The 16,840-nt window shown below is 39.7% G+C and overlaps 1 protein-coding gene across 8 annotated transcripts in view; it reads left to right on the top strand.

Moving 5' to 3' along the window:
- The window catches only part of LOC129009682 (pleckstrin homology domain-containing family A member 8-like), a 48,027-nt gene extending 31,400 nt beyond the window's left edge, over positions 1 to 16,627 (top strand). For 5 of the 8 annotated variants that reach the window (XM_063672668.1, XM_063672667.1, XM_063672663.1 and 2 more), the window contains 2 exons: positions 8,358 to 8,550; positions 10,298 to 16,627. In XM_063672668.1, the coding sequence (XP_063528738.1) occupies positions 10,437 to 11,648 (1,212 nt within the window). In that variant the 5' untranslated portion in view covers positions 8,358 to 8,550; positions 10,298 to 10,436 and the 3' untranslated portion in view covers positions 11,649 to 16,627. Of the gene's footprint in view, positions 1 to 8,357; positions 8,551 to 10,266 lie in introns of all 8 variants that reach the window. The other 3 variants (XM_063672666.1, XM_054443039.2, XM_063672664.1) reach the window with 2 other exon arrangements.
- Positions 16,628 to 16,840: the final 213 nt, after the last annotated feature.

The following is a 16,840-nucleotide window of genomic DNA, read 5'->3' as shown; positions in this document are numbered from 1 at the left end:
ATCTTCACGTTTACATCATCTGGAGATCAACTTTCCTCCACTCTTAGCCCCCTGTGAACTTTATCCCTCCTTCAAGATCCTTCTCCGTGAAGCCTTTCCAGACTCAGGTAGACCCAGTGTTCTCTCCCTCTTCTGAATTCTGGCCAGGCAGGCCATTCGTTTAGAACTGCCTGCCATCCATGACCAGTTCCCTTTTCTCGCCGAGCCCTGCCTGCTGATCTGGATTATACAAGCACTTCATCCAAGGACCATATCCTTACTGCAGCCATTCCTAGTTTAGAGGCCCCAGTGGAGATGGAGGTCCCAGAGAGGCCAGTTGGGTTGTGTATTTGGAACCCACTGAGAATAAATAACAGAATTTTATAGCTTCTTTGAAATCAACGAAAATCACCAGAAATATGAACAGAAAAGAAATAAAGTCATCTAAGATGGGGATATAATAATTTAGTGTAAGTTCCTAAATCACAAATTCTTCAAAGGTAGCTCTATAATAGTTCTGGAAAAGTACCTGGTGCAGGAGCATTTACTGCAAGATTGCACACCCAAAGATATTACAGTATAGCAACTGATAATGTGGTGATAATGGTGGTGGTGATATTGCTGGCAATGCAAAGCAAACTCTAGTCCTTTAAGGTAAATGAGACATTGTTATTGTTTGATGGGGTCCTGCAATGAGCAGAAATTATTCTGTCACTGCTTTCTATGTTAACAACACCAAAGGAAACAAAGTTTTTCCAAAGGGGAGAATAATTTATATTTCATTTTTTAAAAAATGGTTACATTTTCCCCAAGGCATAATGGAAGAGTCTCCTTCAAACAATATACTTCTAGAAAAGAAAGTACTTTTAGGAAATGGGGAAGAGCTTTTGTTTCCTGCTAGCATCAGGTTTTGTCTTCTTTTGTGTCTTCTTTTCAGCGATAGGCAAAACGACAGTTTTTTAGTAGAAGTTAAAATTATAGCCCTACTAAAATCTACCAAAATACAGTATTTTATTTCAGTTTAGACTCATTTCCAATTGCATTTAATCTTTTCCAGGCTTGTTATTGCTTTTTCTTACAATTTCCAATGTGAAATGACATTTCTAGTCTCTTTTGCCCTCTATTGAATTGCCCTGGTAATATCAGTAACTAGCAAAATGCTAGTTCTCTAGCATGTAGGAGAAGACATAAATATTTGATCTCAGATCAGTGATGTGTGTAATTGTTGCTATAGAGAAAACCTTTGATTGCTGCCCAAATCTGGAGGCTTATTAAAATTTAATTTCTGGATCTTTTCCACATATATAAAACTCAGAACATTTCATAGTATATAAAGTAACCCTTCCCTGTTCCTATGGCAAGCTACTCTTTTTCTCCCAGGGATGGAGCAGTAAGAAATGCGTCTCATCCACAGGAATAGGATTTAGATATGAGAGAGCAATTCCTTCAATGAGTACTGAAAAATTCAGGAAAGAAATATCAAGGGAAATTGTGGATTATCATGTCTAGAAATCATTACATATGAGACAGATTCTGATTTGTCCGCATCACTTTTGGATTATTAATATGGCTAGTTTCTGAAAAATTATAGTAAAGCAAAAGAGGAAAAAATAGATATGAAAGTAATTAATATATTAGCTTGCCTTTATAATTTAATAGCAATTAAATGCTATTCATAAATTATATTTGCAGAATTCCAACCATAAAAAGAAAACATAAATTATGCAAAATTATTTGGGCAACAATGGCAGAAGTATAATATGTAAAGTTTTTCTTTTAATACTTACATTACAATTGTTAAGTGGGATTTGGCTACTGGCTGACTCATCTCATTATATCCAGATGAATGAAGTACTAAAGAAGCAGATAATCCTGAAGCTTAATTTTATGTGTTAGTTTCAAAGCCTCTCAGCTGTACTCAAAGCTGTTATTGTAACACAATTGACTGATCTATCTTCTAGCTCTTCTGGTTTCCCCCCTTCCCTGATAGGATAGGACATGAATCCTAAGGGATAAACAAAAATTAGCAAAGCAATAATGTAGGTAACCCAAGAGGGCTAGATATACATATCTTCCCTTAGATAATTCAAGATTGACCGAAAAGTAAATGTAAAAACAATCTAATGAGATTTTTAGAAATCTAAAGAGCTCGGATTCTCTTGTTGGCATGCGTTATGCAACTAATTTCACTACTGGGATTGAAGATTAGAATGGCTAAAAGTACAAGTTAAGAAAATAGACTCTGGAGTTGGCCGGGTGTGGTGGCTCACACCTGTAATCCCAGCACTTTGGGAGGCTGAGGTAGGTGGATCACTTGAGGTCAGGAGTTCGAGACCAGAGTGGTCAATGTGGTGAAACCCTGTCTCTACTAAAAATACAAAAATTAGCCGGGTGTGGTGGCATGCGCCTGTTATCCCCGCTACTTGGGAGGCTGAGGCAGGAGAATTGCTTGAACCTGGGAGGTGGAGATTGCAGTGAGCCAAGATTGCGCCACTGCACTCCAGCCTGGATGATGGAATGAGACTCTTTGTCTCAAGGAAAAAAAAGAAAGAAACTAGACTCTGGAGTCAAACAATCTAAAAGTTCAGCATGGGTTATGCCACTTAGTTGCTGTGAGATCTTAAGCAAGTTATGTAACTCGCTAGGCCACAATTTCCTCATTTGTGTAATGAAAAAAATAAAACTTCATAGAGTTGTTCTGAAAGTTAAATGAGAAAATATATTTAAAATACTAGAAAAGGACTTGGCCAGAACAGACTTCTGATTAATACTAGTCATTATTAGCATCATCACAATGATTATAATTCTCAACATTGTTATTTTAGCATTAATAATAAAGATAATAGTAATAGCCTTAAGAAGGAAAATTTCCCTAGGCATTTGCTAGAAAAGAAAGCAAAGAGAGGAGGTCTGACTTCTGTGCATGCTTCCACCCTGGACTTACATTATGCTTGCAACTCAATATTGTGTTTGAGGCTGTGACCCAGGGCAGGATAAAGCCCACAATATTTCTTGGCATCACCCATTGGACACCATTGTGATCTTGTGTTTACTGTCTACTTTCTAAGCAGAGTTCTGAGTTGTTCAGGTGACTGATCAACCAGCAACCGTGGAAGTCTTGAGCTGTCAGTTATGTAGTTCTTTGTTTTGGGTATACATGGTCCTGGTTTGGGCCAAAAATTAGAATGAGGGACTTATTTGACTTTATAACTTCCTCATATAGAAAACTGTTATACAACCCTGGGCCCCAAAAGTCAGACAGGATGAGATCTTTATTCTCAAGACATATGCATAATTCTGAAGTAAAAAGTAGCAGTTTGTTTCAAATATAGAAATATGGAAATTGAATATAAGAAGTTATTTTTCTTTTTTGCCATACTATTTGAAAAGTCCATGATCATTATTTCTGAAAATTAATATGTATCATATTAAACTATTTAAACAGGGTAAAAAGATATGCCATGAAAATAAATTATCCTGCCACCCTAACCCTGGTATTTGAGTTTACTTTCTCAGAAATAAATATTATTACTGTTTGATTATTATGTTAAACATAACCTTTTAATCAAGATTCTTTCCTTTGGGATTTTCTTGGTGTTATACTGAGTAGGGGTCTAAATATCAGAAGACTCCTCATCATCAAATTAAAAAACAATTGGGCCAAGCACGGTGGCTCATGCCTCTAATCCCAGCACTTTGGGGGTGGAGGCAGGCAGATCACTTGAGGTCAGCAGTTCGAGACCAGCCTGGCCAACATGGTAAAACCTTGTCTCTACAAAAAATACTAAAATTAGGCCGGGGGAATCCCAGCACTTTTGGAGGCTGAGGCGGGCGGATCATGAGGTCAAGAGATAGAGAGCATCCTGGCCAACACGCTGAAACCCCGTCTCTACTAAAAATACAAAACATTAGCTAAGTGTGGTTGTGTATGCCTGTAGTCCCAGCTACTGGGGAGGCTGAGGCAGGAGAATTGCTTGAACCTAGGAGGCGGAGATGGCAGTGAGCCAAGATCATGCCAGTGCACTCTAGCCTGGTGACAGAGCAAGACTCCACCTCAAAAAAAAAAAAAAAAAAAAAATTAGCCTGGTGTGGTGGCAGAAGCCTGTAGTCCCAGCTACTTGGGAGAATGAGGCAGGAGAATCACTTGAATCCAGGAGGCAGAGATTGCAGTGAGCCGAGATCACACCACTGCACTCCAGCCAGGGCAACAGCAAGACTCCATCTCAAAAAACAAAACAAAAGAAAACAATTGCTTTGTCACTCTAGAAACTCTAAGGAGGCAAAGTCAAACATGTTGTGTCAAAATCTCTATGGTTCCAGTATTATAAAATGACCTGGGAAAAGCACTGAGGATCTTTTCTAGTTGGATATGGACCTAGATTTTAAATTTGGCTTTGAGACCAGGACTATCCCATTACCTTAATTTGGATCTGAAAGATTTATCATGATTTACATGCATAGTTCTGAATACAGTTTAATTAGGCACATATGATTGCAGGATAAATACAGACAGAGGAGTGTTATTTTTGTGTGTCTTGTTATCTCCAAGCTAAATATGAATGGCAACAGCAGTGCAACGCTTGAATTGTTCTACATTTGTTATCCTACAAAATGGGCTCTTCTTGGGTAATAACTTTTAAACAATCAGAAACCCAGTAAGATATTTTAGTCATTGTCCTTCAGTTAGCTGCTACATGGTACGCTTAGTTAGTTGCATTATCTTTTCAGTTGGAACTTTGAGTTGATAGAAACTGATGATAGAAAGATGAGGTCTTTTTCCTGCTCACAAACATCTTTTATTTATTATTATTATTATTATCATTAGTATGAGACAGAGTTTCTCTCTGTCACCTATATTGGAGTGCAGTGGCACCATCTCGGCTCACTGCAACCTCCACCTCCCAGGTTCAAGTGATTCTCCTGTCTCAGCCTCCCAAGTAGCTGAGATTTCAGGCACCCACCACCATGCCTGGCTAATTTTGTATTTTTAGTACAGACAGGGTTTCACCATGTTGACCAGGCTGGTCTTGAACTCCTGATCTCAAGTGATCCACTCGCCTTGGCCTCCTAAAATGCTGGGATTACAAGTGTGAGCCACTGTGTCCAGCCCACAAACATCTTTTATATCAGGTAAAAGCAGATCAGTGGTCAGAAATTATAGCAGATGGCAAATTGTGTGTTGCCAGTAACAAGCTATAAGTTATGCCTCCTCTGCCAATACATTTCACACTCTTCTGCTATTGAGTTACTGCTTAGTGGCCTTTTGTTTCAACTTGAAGAACTTTTTAAAGCATTTATTTTAAGGTAGGTCTAGTGGTGATGAACTTCAGCTTTTGTTTGTCTGGGAAAGTCTTTATCTCGCTTTCATTTTTGAAGGAGAGTTTTTCTGGGTATGGTATTCTTGGCTGGCAGGCTTTCTTCTTTAGTACTTCGAATATATCATCCCACTCCCTTTTGGCTTGTGAGGTTTCTGCTTTCTCTCTTTCATTTTTGAAGGAGAGTTTTTCTGGGTATGGTATTCTTTGTTGGCAGGTTTTCTTCTTTCAGTACTTCAAATATATCATCCTACTCCCTTTTGGCTTGTGAGGTTTCTGCTGAAAAATCTGCTGATAATCTACTGGAGGACCCCTTGTATGTGACAAATTGTTTCTCTTGCTGCTTTCAAAATTGGTATTGTCTTTGACTTTTGACAATTCGATTATAATGCATTTTAGTGTGGATTTCTTTTTTTTTCTTTTTCTTCTCTTTCTTTCTTCTTTTTTTTCTTTTTTCTTTTTTTTTTTTTTTTTGAGTTGAAGTCTTGCTCTGTTGCCTAGGCTCAAGTGCAGTGGAATGATCTTGGCTCACTGCAACCACTGCCTCTCAGTTTCAAGTGATTCTCGTGCCTCAGCCTCCCAAGTAGCTGGGATTACAGGCACCCGCCACCATGCCCAGCTACTTTTTGTATTTTTAGTAGAGATGGGGTTTCATCATGTTGGTCAGGCTTCTCACGAACTCCTGACCTCAAATGATCTGCCCGCCTTGGCCTCCCAAAGTGCTGGGATTACAGGAGTGAGTCACTGTGCCTGGCCCATGGATTTCCCTAGGTTCATATTTGGCATCCCTTTGGATTTCTTGGATTTGGATGTTCATTCCCTTCCTCAGGTATTGTCTATTAAAGATACTAGGGAGACTTGGGAAGTTTGAATAAGCTTACCAGGGTTAAGTTTCTGAGAGGTAGGGTTGAAGATTTTTAACTGGAAAAGTTGATACTTCATCAGTTAGAATCTATTATCTCTAAAGTAAGACTGAGTTATAAAGAGAATCAAGAAGACTGACAATCAAGGAATCTAGAAGAATCCAATTTTTTTTCTCAAGAAAAAATACAGAATCTGAAAAACTTCTCAGATTTGAGAAGCTGTCAGTTGTTATTTCTTTGAATAAGTTTTCTCATTCTTTCTCTCTTTCTTCTGCTTTTGAAACTCTCACAATACATATTTGGTCTGCTTAATGGTGTTCTGTAATTCTCTTAGGCTTACTTTTACTTTTTCATTCTTTTTTCTTTTTGCTCCTCTGAAGGAATTATTACCAGTGACCTGTCTTTGAGTTCACTGATCCTTTCTTCTGCTTGATCTAGTATGCTGCTGAACCCCTCTAGTGAATTTTTCAGGTCATTTGTGTTCTTCAGCTTCATATCTGTTATATTTCTCTTGATGCTTTTAAATATTTTCTACCTCTTCCTTGAAATTCTCATTTTGTTCATGCATTGTTTCTCTTAACCTCAATGAGCATCTTCATGAGAGCTATTTTTAATTCTCTGTCAGACAAGTTAAATAACTGTTTCATTAGGTCATTTTCTGAAGATTTATTTTGTTCCATTGTTTGGAACATCTTTGCCTGGTGCTTCATTTTTCTTGACCCACTGTGTTGTGTCTACATGTTAGACAAAGCGGGTACCTCTCTCAGTCTTCATAAACTGGCATGGTAAAGGTGAAGACCCCCACCAGTCAGCCTAGTCATAGATTATGAGGGTCTCTTCCAACTCCTTCCCTCCCCAAGAAGAAGCAGTTAGCTCTGTTTTGCCTATTTGCCCTGTGCTAAGCCATGGGTAGGGGAGAGCTATGGCATCTACTAGCCAGAGCTACTGTTACTTCTCTCCTCCAGGTGACTAGATTGTACTGAACCCATTACAGCTTCAGGACTGGTGAGACAGATGCAAGTTCTTTGGGAAGGCCTGGAGGAGTTATGGTACTGGACACATGGACCAATTCTTTCCCTCCTCAGGAGAGGCTAAATGCTGGCATTCTCATAAGCTTGCTCTGTGCTGAGCAGGGGAGAGGAACAATGACATCTACCAGCCCAAGTCACTGTATCCATTTTCCTCCAGGTGGTTAGACTGTGCCAAATCTTTCAGAGTTCCAAGACTGGAAAAACAGAAGCGAGTCCTTTCTGGAGCCCCCTTAGAAAGAGTTAGGATGCTGTGAACCAACCCCTTTTATCCTCTAGGTGAAACTTGGAGCTAGTGGGTCTCTTCTTGATTGTATGGCACTGTGCCAGGGCAGTGTCTCTAGCAAGAGGGTGTCTTGAATCTCCCTAATAGTTTCAGTGAGTTGGTTTCATAGTCTCCTGGCATGCAGAAGTCTTTCAATTCATTTCTGATTTCTCACAAAGGAATTTGTCCATGAATTGTTGCTGAATTGCTGTGTCTGTGGGCTGGTTTGAGGTGGGCCCAAGCTTCCTACTCTGCCACCAGAATGCGTTCATTCATTCATTCTTTCTTCTCTCTCTCTCTCTTTCTCTTTCTTTCTTTTTCTTTCCTCTTTCTCTTGCCTTCTCACTTGGGGTGCCAGCCATTGATATGGGATTGCTCTTTTCCCCAAAGGGGAAAATATATGTTAACATGTATTAACCACTAAAATTGAGCATTAGCTATTCTTTCAGTTGCTCTTTATAGATGACAAATGCAGGTGAAGAAGGGGGTCTCTGAATTTAGAGAGATTACCTCAAAGAAGAAAGGTATTGTCTATTAATAGATACTAGGGAGACTTGGGAAGTTTGAATAAGCTTACCAGGGTTAAGTTTCTGAGAGGTAGGGTTGAAGATTTTTAACTGGAAAAGTTGATACTTCATCAGTTAGAATCTATTATCTCTAAAGTAAGACTGAGTTATAAAGAGAATCAAGAAGACTGACAATCAAGGAGTCTAGAAGAATCCAATTTTTTTCTCAAGAAAAAATACAGAATCTGAAAAACTAATATTAATTATCATATGTATGTTCTTTAAGAAGGTGGGATGGAATACTAAGCACTTGGGATTTCAACAGCATTTCACTTAGTCTTACTCCATTTTGTTGTTGTTGTTTCTTAATTTTTTTTTTCTTTTTTTTTTTTTTTTTTAAGCATCTATTGTTGGGGTGATCGGACCCAACACCAGATTTTGGGGACGACGAAGTCTGGAAGAGTGAAAGGAATGAGAAAAGACAGTTTGAGAGAGAAAGTGGGTCCAGGGGGCCAATGCAAGTATGGAGGCTGTGAAGTCCCCGAGCCCTGGAAGCCCAGACTGTTTATTGGTGATCAAACAAAGAAACAGGTGGTGAGAATGTGGGGTTGAAAGGGAGTATTGCATTAAGCACATGATTTACAGCTGTGACGGTTTAGCATATGCTCTGCTAGTTGAGATAATGGAGAGCAGGTTCTTTTAACTCAAGATACAATAGATCCTGGGAGAGCAGGGAGCAAGGAGCCAGCCAGTCTAGACACATTCCAGAGGCCATGAGCCCTGGATTCTTTCCAAGCCATGAGGGGTTTTATGCCCTGGGCTTAGATTATAGTGCATCAGGGTAGCCTTCCACCCTTTGGCACAGAGCTTGGTGTTCCAAAGGCCACGAGGGGTTTTAGACCCTGGATCCCAGACATGTTTCAAGACTTTTTTATATTATGTCAGACATTCAAGCCCTGCCTCAGCTTCTCTCCCAACACTCAGCTTTTCTCCCAACATTTATTAAATAGCTCCTATGTGCAAAACAGTGTGCCAGGTACCTTAGTCACAGTGGGCACCAACATTTGACCAGTCTCTGGCTACATGAACCTTAGAAATGCTTAGATAAAAAAGGTACATAGTAGCCATTATGTTATATATATATATATAAAAATTATGTAAATAAGTTATTTTATACCAAAAAAAGTACGTATTTTCCAGTGCAACTTAATTAATTGGTTTTCTGATTTATACATCAATCTAAGATGACTTGGTTAATATGAGTCCACAAGAGGCTATCTAGATACGTGGGTTAAATTGAGTTTCTACACCTGCTAAGCTGAGAGCCAAACTGTGGTGCTTGGAAACGCATTAAAGGCACAATCACTCTTGGCAGTGCTTCTGGGTGCTCAGCAGGCATCTCACTCTAAGAACTCTAGGCCATTCTGATTCATTTCAGTAGTAGGGAGCAAGTTCTTTTTTTTTTTTTTTTTTTTTTTTTTGAGATGCAGTCTGGCTCTGTTGCCAGGCTGCCAGGCTGGGATGCAATGACGCCATCTCTGCTCACTGCAACCTCTGCCTCCCAGGTTCAAGCGATTCTCCTGCCTCAGCCTCCCCAGAGTAGCTGGGACTACAGGCGCACGCCACCACACCCAGCTAATTTTTGTATTTTTAGTAGAGACGGGGTTTCACCATGTTGGCCAGGATGGTCTCAATCTCGTGACCTTGTGATCCACCCACCTCGGCCTCCCAAAGTGCTGGGATTACAGGCATGAGCCACCGTGCCCAGCCGGGAGCAAGTCCTTATACCAGTTCACATATACCACTACACAGATGCCCTCACTGAAAAATATGAAAAATAAACATAGAGTTTTGTTTTTGTTTTAAATAATAAGAGGTGGGTATGAGGGGGATTTTTCAAATTAGAAATATTGGCATTAGAAGGCAGACATAATTCAACAGTTAAAGAAAGTGTAATTAAAAACCATGATTTACCCCGGGCCGAGGATGAGGCGGGCTGGGCGTCCCCACACCAGGCCCGGGTGCTGGGAGTGGGCATCTGGGCAGCGCCGGGTGATGGCCCTGCTGCTGGTGCTCCTCGCCTCCTGGGGCCTTGGGCAGTGAGGGGGCCGGTGGGCACGGGCCAAGTGGCCGTGGGCACCATGGAGGGGGTGCTGTACAAGTGGCCAAACTATCTGAGCAGTTGGCAGCCTCGATGGTTCCTTCTCTGTGGGGGAATATTGTCCTATTATGATTCTCCTGAAGATGCCTGAAAAGGTTGCAAAGGGAGCATACAAATGGCAGTCTGTGAAATTCAAGTTCATTCTGTAGATAATACATGCGTGGACCTGATAATCCCCAGGGAACAGTATTTCTACCTGAAGTCCAGAAGTGTGGCTGAAAGATAGCAGTGGCTGGTGGCCCTGGGATCAGCCAAGGCTTGCCTGACTGACAGTAGGACCCAGAAGGAGAAAGAGTTTGCTGAAAACTTGAAAACCAAAATGTCAGAATTAAGACTCTGCTGTGACCTCCTTGTTCAGCAAGTAGATAAAACAAAAGAAGTGACCACAACTGGTGTGTCCAATTCTGAGGAGGGAATTGATGTGGGAACTTTGCTGAAATCAACCTGTAATACTTTTCTGAAGACCTTGGAAGAATGCATGCAGATCGCAAATGCAGCCTTCACCTCCGAGCTGCTCTACCGCACTCCACCAGGATCACCGCAGCTGGCCATGCTCAAGTCCAGCAAGATGAAACATCCTATTATACCAATTCGTAATTCATTGGAAAGGCAAATGGAGTTGAGCACTTGTGAAAATGGATCTTTAAATATGGAAATAAATGGTGAGGAAGAAATCCTAATGAAAAATAAGAATTCCTTTTATTTGAAATCTGCAGAGATAGACTGCAGCACATCAAGTGAGGAAAATACAGATGATAATGTAACAGTCCAAGGTGAAATAATGAAGGAAGATGGAATGGAAAACCTGAAAAATCTTGACAGTAACTCGACTCAGTCTGGATCAGACTCAAGTTGCTCTCCAGAGTGCCTCTGGGAGGAAGGCAAAGAAGTTATCCCAACTTTCTTTAGTACCATGAACACAAGCTTTAGTGACATTGAACTTCTGGAAGACAGTGGCATTCCCGCAGAAGCATTCTTGGCATCATGTTATGCTGTGGTTCCAGTATTAGACAAACTTGGCCCTACAGTGTTTGCTCCTGTTAAGATGGATCTTGTTGGAAATATTAAGAAAGTAAATCAGAAGTATATAACCAACAAAGAAGAGTTTACCACTCTCCAGAAGATAGTGCTGCACGAAGTGGAGGTGGATGTAGCCCAGGTTAGGAACTCAGCGACTGAAGCCCTCTTGTGGCTGAAGAGAGGTCTCAAATTTTTGAAGGGATTTTTGACAGAAGTGAAAAATGGGGAAAAGGATATCCAGACAGCCCTGAATAACGCATATGGTAAAACATTGCGGCAACACAATGGCTGGGTATTTCGAGTGGTTTTTGCGTTAGCTTTAAGGTCAACTCTATCCTATGAAGATTTTGTGGCTGTGTTAACCATAAAGGAAGGTGACCACCAGAAAGAAGCTTTCAGTATTGGGATGCAGAGGGACCTCAGCCTTTACCTCCCTGCCATGGAGAAGCAGCTGGCCATACTGGACGCTTTAGAAGAGGTCCACAGGCTGGAATCTGATGAGGTGGTATGATGGCTGCTGGGCAGCACCTCCTAACTTCAGGGAATAAAGTGCTAAAGTGCAAAAAATAAATAAATAAATAAAATTTAAAAACAATAAAAACCATGATTTCACAGCATCAATCATGCCTTTTATATTCCAAACTTCAAGAATTCATCCTATTATATTTTTATTATTTTACATTCGGAAATTACCCAAAGCATTGATCTAAATCTACCATGTGATTATAAATTTCTTAAAAAGTCATGAAGTCCTTCACAAATTATTCATTTACTCAAGATTAAGTGTTATATTGGCTATTACATTCTCTAATAAATCATGTTATCGATTATTTGTACAAAGGATTTACACATTTGACTATGGTTTTTAGCTTGCTGCTTATTAAATCTTAAGCCCTTGGAAGATGAAATCTTAAAAATGCTTGAGATAATATATTTTACATGAATTGAATAATTCAAAAACAACCATAAAAGAAGCAAATTCAATTGTGTCTACTTGGAATTGCTAAATGAGTTCCATCTATGTGGTTTTTAATTGTCCTCTATCTTGTAACTTTTACCAGTGTTTCATAACTAGATGTTTTCCTTAATTACTCTGACCCTACAATGAGAATAAAAATAAGCTAGCACAAACATACCCTGACACAATTGTGCAGAAAACTCACCTTGGACTTTGCTAATGCATGCAAAGTATATCCCCAAGGCTTCTTTTTTTCTAGTCTCTTTTTTCCCAGGGGACAGCTCTGGAAGTGATCAATAGATTGTCTCCCTCTGAAGGGTATGGCTTGAGTTGAAAAAGTTTTCAACCATAAATAGGTATTTATTTTCTTTGTGCCTGGAGAATATATGCTCATTAATTTTAAGAAATTTCAGCATTGTGATTTATTACAATAATAATAGTAATAATACTGCTAAAATTGGCATCATGTATATATGAAGTACTTAACCGGGTTATAACACCACATTGTTATGTAACATGAAAAGTCATTACTTAACATTGAGTTCATTAAAGCCACACACACAAAATATAAATTACAAAGGAAATGGGCAAGTACATTCTCAAAATATGTAAAATTTCAGCGCTTACTATATGGTTAGCACTATGTCAAATGCATTATGTGTTTTCACTCCTAATCTTCATGACAGCTTTGGAAAATAGATACTATTAGTCTCCCCATGTTAGAGGTAAAGAAAGTAGAGTCGGCTGGGTGCAGTGGCTCATGCTTGTAATCCCGGCACTTTGGGAGGCCAAGGCAGATGGATCACTTGAGGTCTGGAGTTTGAGACCAGCCTGACCAACATGGCGAAACCCTGTCTCTACTAAAAATACAAAATTAGCCAGGCGTGGTGGTGCATGCCTGTAATCCCAGCTACTTGGGAGGCTGAGGCAGGAGAGTCACTTGAACCCGGGAGGCAGTGGTTGCAGTGAGCTGAGATCGTGCCACACTCCACCCTGGGCAACAAGAGCGAAACTCTTCTAAAAAAAAAAAAAAAGAAAAGAAAAGAAAAAGAAAGTAGAGTCACAGAGACATGGCAAGTTAGTGTCAAGATCTGGACCCAGGCAGTCTGGCTCCAGTGCTAGAAGTCTTTACCATTAAGCTATGTTACTGCTTTGTGACACCACAGAATCACAAATACTATGATTCTGAACAAATCACAGAAAAGAACCAGGGAAGAGAAATTAGGGAACCCAGAAGAGAAATCAAGGATCATTTATTTCAGTTCTTCTTAAGATACATAATCACTGTTTTCCCAAGCCCATGGATAAAACTAATGTTGCAAAACAGTATTGGTGGGCAGTGTCTATGCCATACCAGGAGAGGAGAGAGGGCATTAGCTGTTAGACTTCAAAGGTTCTGGTCTGGCCAGTAAGATCACATTTGTTGGAGACGGATGTATCTTACCCAGATATAATTCAAAGGTCATCACCCAGCCACCTTCTGATTATTTTGTTTTCCACATCAGTCTGTCGAAAGGGAGAGAATGCTTTTATTACAAAGGCATGATTGTTCTGATACCTGAGACAGCAATGTCCTTTTACAAATTAATAGACTGATATTTATCTTTATATGCCCTGCCCCAAGAATCTACCACACAACATATCCCCCTGGTCATCCTGCATTAGATGTAAGGGGAAAGCTAGTGAGCACCACACCCCCCACAGTACTCAGAAGTCCCTCCCTTTCCCCATCCTTTCACTGCACTTGGGCCAAACCACTGGTGCTTTAGAATGGAGGGTTCCAGGAGTTTCCATCGTCCCCCAAACAAATTGACCCTTGGTGACCCACCCTTGCATTCCCAACCCATGTCCCCCAGCACTTCAGACCCTCCAAGTGTGTCATTAGTTACAACAAAAAATTCTCAAAACAACAATGACAATAATTATATCAAAATCCTGGAGTCACTGTGATAAAGAAACTGAGGCTCAGAGAGTTTAGATGACAATCAAGGAGAGAGCTGAGCAGGAGCAAATCCAATCTCCTGCTTCTCTGCTCTATGCTGCCCCCTGGTGGTGCACTGTCAATAGCCCAGCTTCCAAAGGCACCTTGAGGAACATGTTCTCTGTCCCCGTCCCTTCCATTCTTTCTCTCCGAAGAAGAGAAAGGGATAAACTACTGATGCACAGAAAACTGCTGATGCACAGAATAACTTAGGAGTTGAGTCAGAAAGACGTGTTCTTGCCCATAGTTCAAACCCGTTTTTCGAAATATTTTCAGAAAAGATGACCCTGTCATAAATTCAAATTTAACTAAAATGCTGTGATTGCATTACAAGTAAATTTAAAAGGTCCATTTGTATATGACTTGATATTCTGAAAGATGAGAAAAGTATAGTAGCCTTTGGAACATATTGCTCTAATGCCACTGGCAAATTATTTTTAGAGGACACCATAGAACCTTAGCATTCTACCTTTCTAGACTACATAGTTTATATATTTTATTGACCTTCAGGTCTGTGAGAAGGACACAAATATTGGCAACATTATACTGCCATATAAAGGATATTGTTTCTAGACCAGCCTGGGCAACATTGCGAGACCCCTTCTCTACAAAATAAATAAATTTTTAAAAAGTTGGCCAGATGCGGTGGCTCACGCCTGTAATCCCAGCACTTTGGGAGGCCCAGGCAGGTGGATCACCTGAGGCCAGGAGTTTGAGACCAGCCTGGCCAACATGGTGAAACCCCATTTCTATTAAAAATACAAAAATTAGCCAGGTGTGGTGGTGCATGCCTGTATTCCCAGCTACTCGGGAGGCTGAGACAGGAGAATTGCTTGGACCCAGGAGGAGGAGGTTGCAGTGAGCCAAGATCATGCCACTGCACTCCAGCCTGGGCAACAGAGTGAGACTCCATCTCAAAACAAAACAAACAAACAAAAAACATTCTTTTTAAAGTATTTCAAAGGAATCTTCTGTACTTGGTATACGTTCTTTTCATTTTCTTCTGACATATTCCTAATAATATATGTGCATGTAACTGTCACGTAACAAGATAGTAACATGGAATTGCTACTTTCAGTTTATAGCCTCAGAAGCAGGTATCCAAAATTTCGTGTACATCCACATACATTTACACATATATACATATGTGTATATATAATTATATGTTGATTACTATATTCTACTAAATCTTAGAAAGGTATGTGAAGAGAAAAACATTCTGGTCAAAGCAAACTCACATACTCAAGTTAAAAATCAAGTGTAACCTTATAAACCATCTTTCTAAATTCATAAGCCAAAAAACAAAGTTTCAATTTCCTGTTTCTTTTGTTTAAGAGAAAGAGGGCTCTGGTCACTTAAAATTTTGCAAAATCTGTTTCAATCACATTTCACAAGACACTTGCTGCGGCAGTGAATTTGAACCCAGGAATAAATAGCAATTCTGTAAACATTAACTCTTTCTTGCAATCTACAATATGGTCTCTAGACCAGCTGTTCTCCACAACAGGTGCAACAGATGGTATCATTCTCCAGGTCTCACTTAGAGGCCTTTGTTGTGCCCTTTCTACCAGTGGGCAAAAAGTGAATACTTACTTTGGTGAATTGTATCCCTCTTCTCAGAGGACAGAGGGCTTTAGTTTTGGCTCCCTTTCCAATAGTCTGGTTGTTCACAGTGTAGTAACTAGGAAATTTTCGGGTCATGGTTCTGTCTGTTGGCTGTGAGAAGAAAGAACAGATCAAACCTTTGCAGAGTTGGTTTGGAATCTGTTGAGTTATATGCTGGGTTTGGTGGGTTTTTCTTTCATAAATTCATCAAAGTATGAATTCCTCTGCTTTGGAAGTAGTGACATCTTTAATATGGGAGAAGAGACATTGTACTTGTTAAGTCATGATGTCTGCAGAAGGTTCTGAACAAAATCTACTAAAGACAGTAATGTTGAAAATAGATAATGAAGGGACTTCAATTTAGAATGATGGGAAAATCCAGTTGCTTGCTTACATTGTCCAAATCATGCAGGAAAAGAAAAGTGAGTGGAGGTTTAGAAAAGGATATATACAAATGTGAGCATTTAGAAAACTGCTGATCTTAAGTCTACATAATGATTTAAATTACTTCAAATATATGAGTTGTTTTGATAATGCCAGAAATGTAGGCAGTAATCTATTTTCTACTTCTATTGCTTGTCAATTATAGCAGGAAGTCTTCAAGATGTAAATTACACAAAGAACTGTTCTTACCATAAGCAGTACTATACTTCAGTAGTTTACCAAAGGAGTAGACAGTGCAGGGACATATCATAGAATTTTAGCATAGTTAAAACACCTCAGCAAGTTCACAGAAATCCCTTATACAACTTGCATCATGGATGTTAAAGAGCTCTTCCCTAAGTGTTTTCAGTAATAAGAGAATCACCATCTCAAAAGGCAAATCATTCTGTTTTCTAATCATTAGCCTGTTCATTTTTATTTTAAGGTTGGAATCTATCGCTTGTAACTTCATCTCTTGGTCTGCTCTCTGAAGCTGTAAAAATAAAATTTTTCCTCTTCTGTCTTTTAGCCTGCTTGATATTTAAAGTTCACTATTGTATTTTGCTTAAGTCTTTCCCATTTCCTGAATAAGTATCCCCATTTCCTCAAAGCAATCATAATATAATCAGTAATATTTAATTCCTCATCCACCATCCCCTGATAGTGCTCAAGTTTGAGCTTTTGAAATCTCTAACACATTACCGTATCTTGAAACTCTCTTCCTCTTTTATCTCTG

Source organism: Pongo pygmaeus, chromosome 10 (assembly GCF_028885625.2).
Source record: "Pongo pygmaeus isolate AG05252 chromosome 10, NHGRI_mPonPyg2-v2.0_pri, whole genome shotgun sequence".
In the NCBI taxonomy this organism is placed as follows: domain Eukaryota; kingdom Metazoa; phylum Chordata; class Mammalia; order Primates; family Hominidae; genus Pongo; species Pongo pygmaeus.
This window is presented reverse-complemented; position numbering and strand designations above follow the sequence as displayed.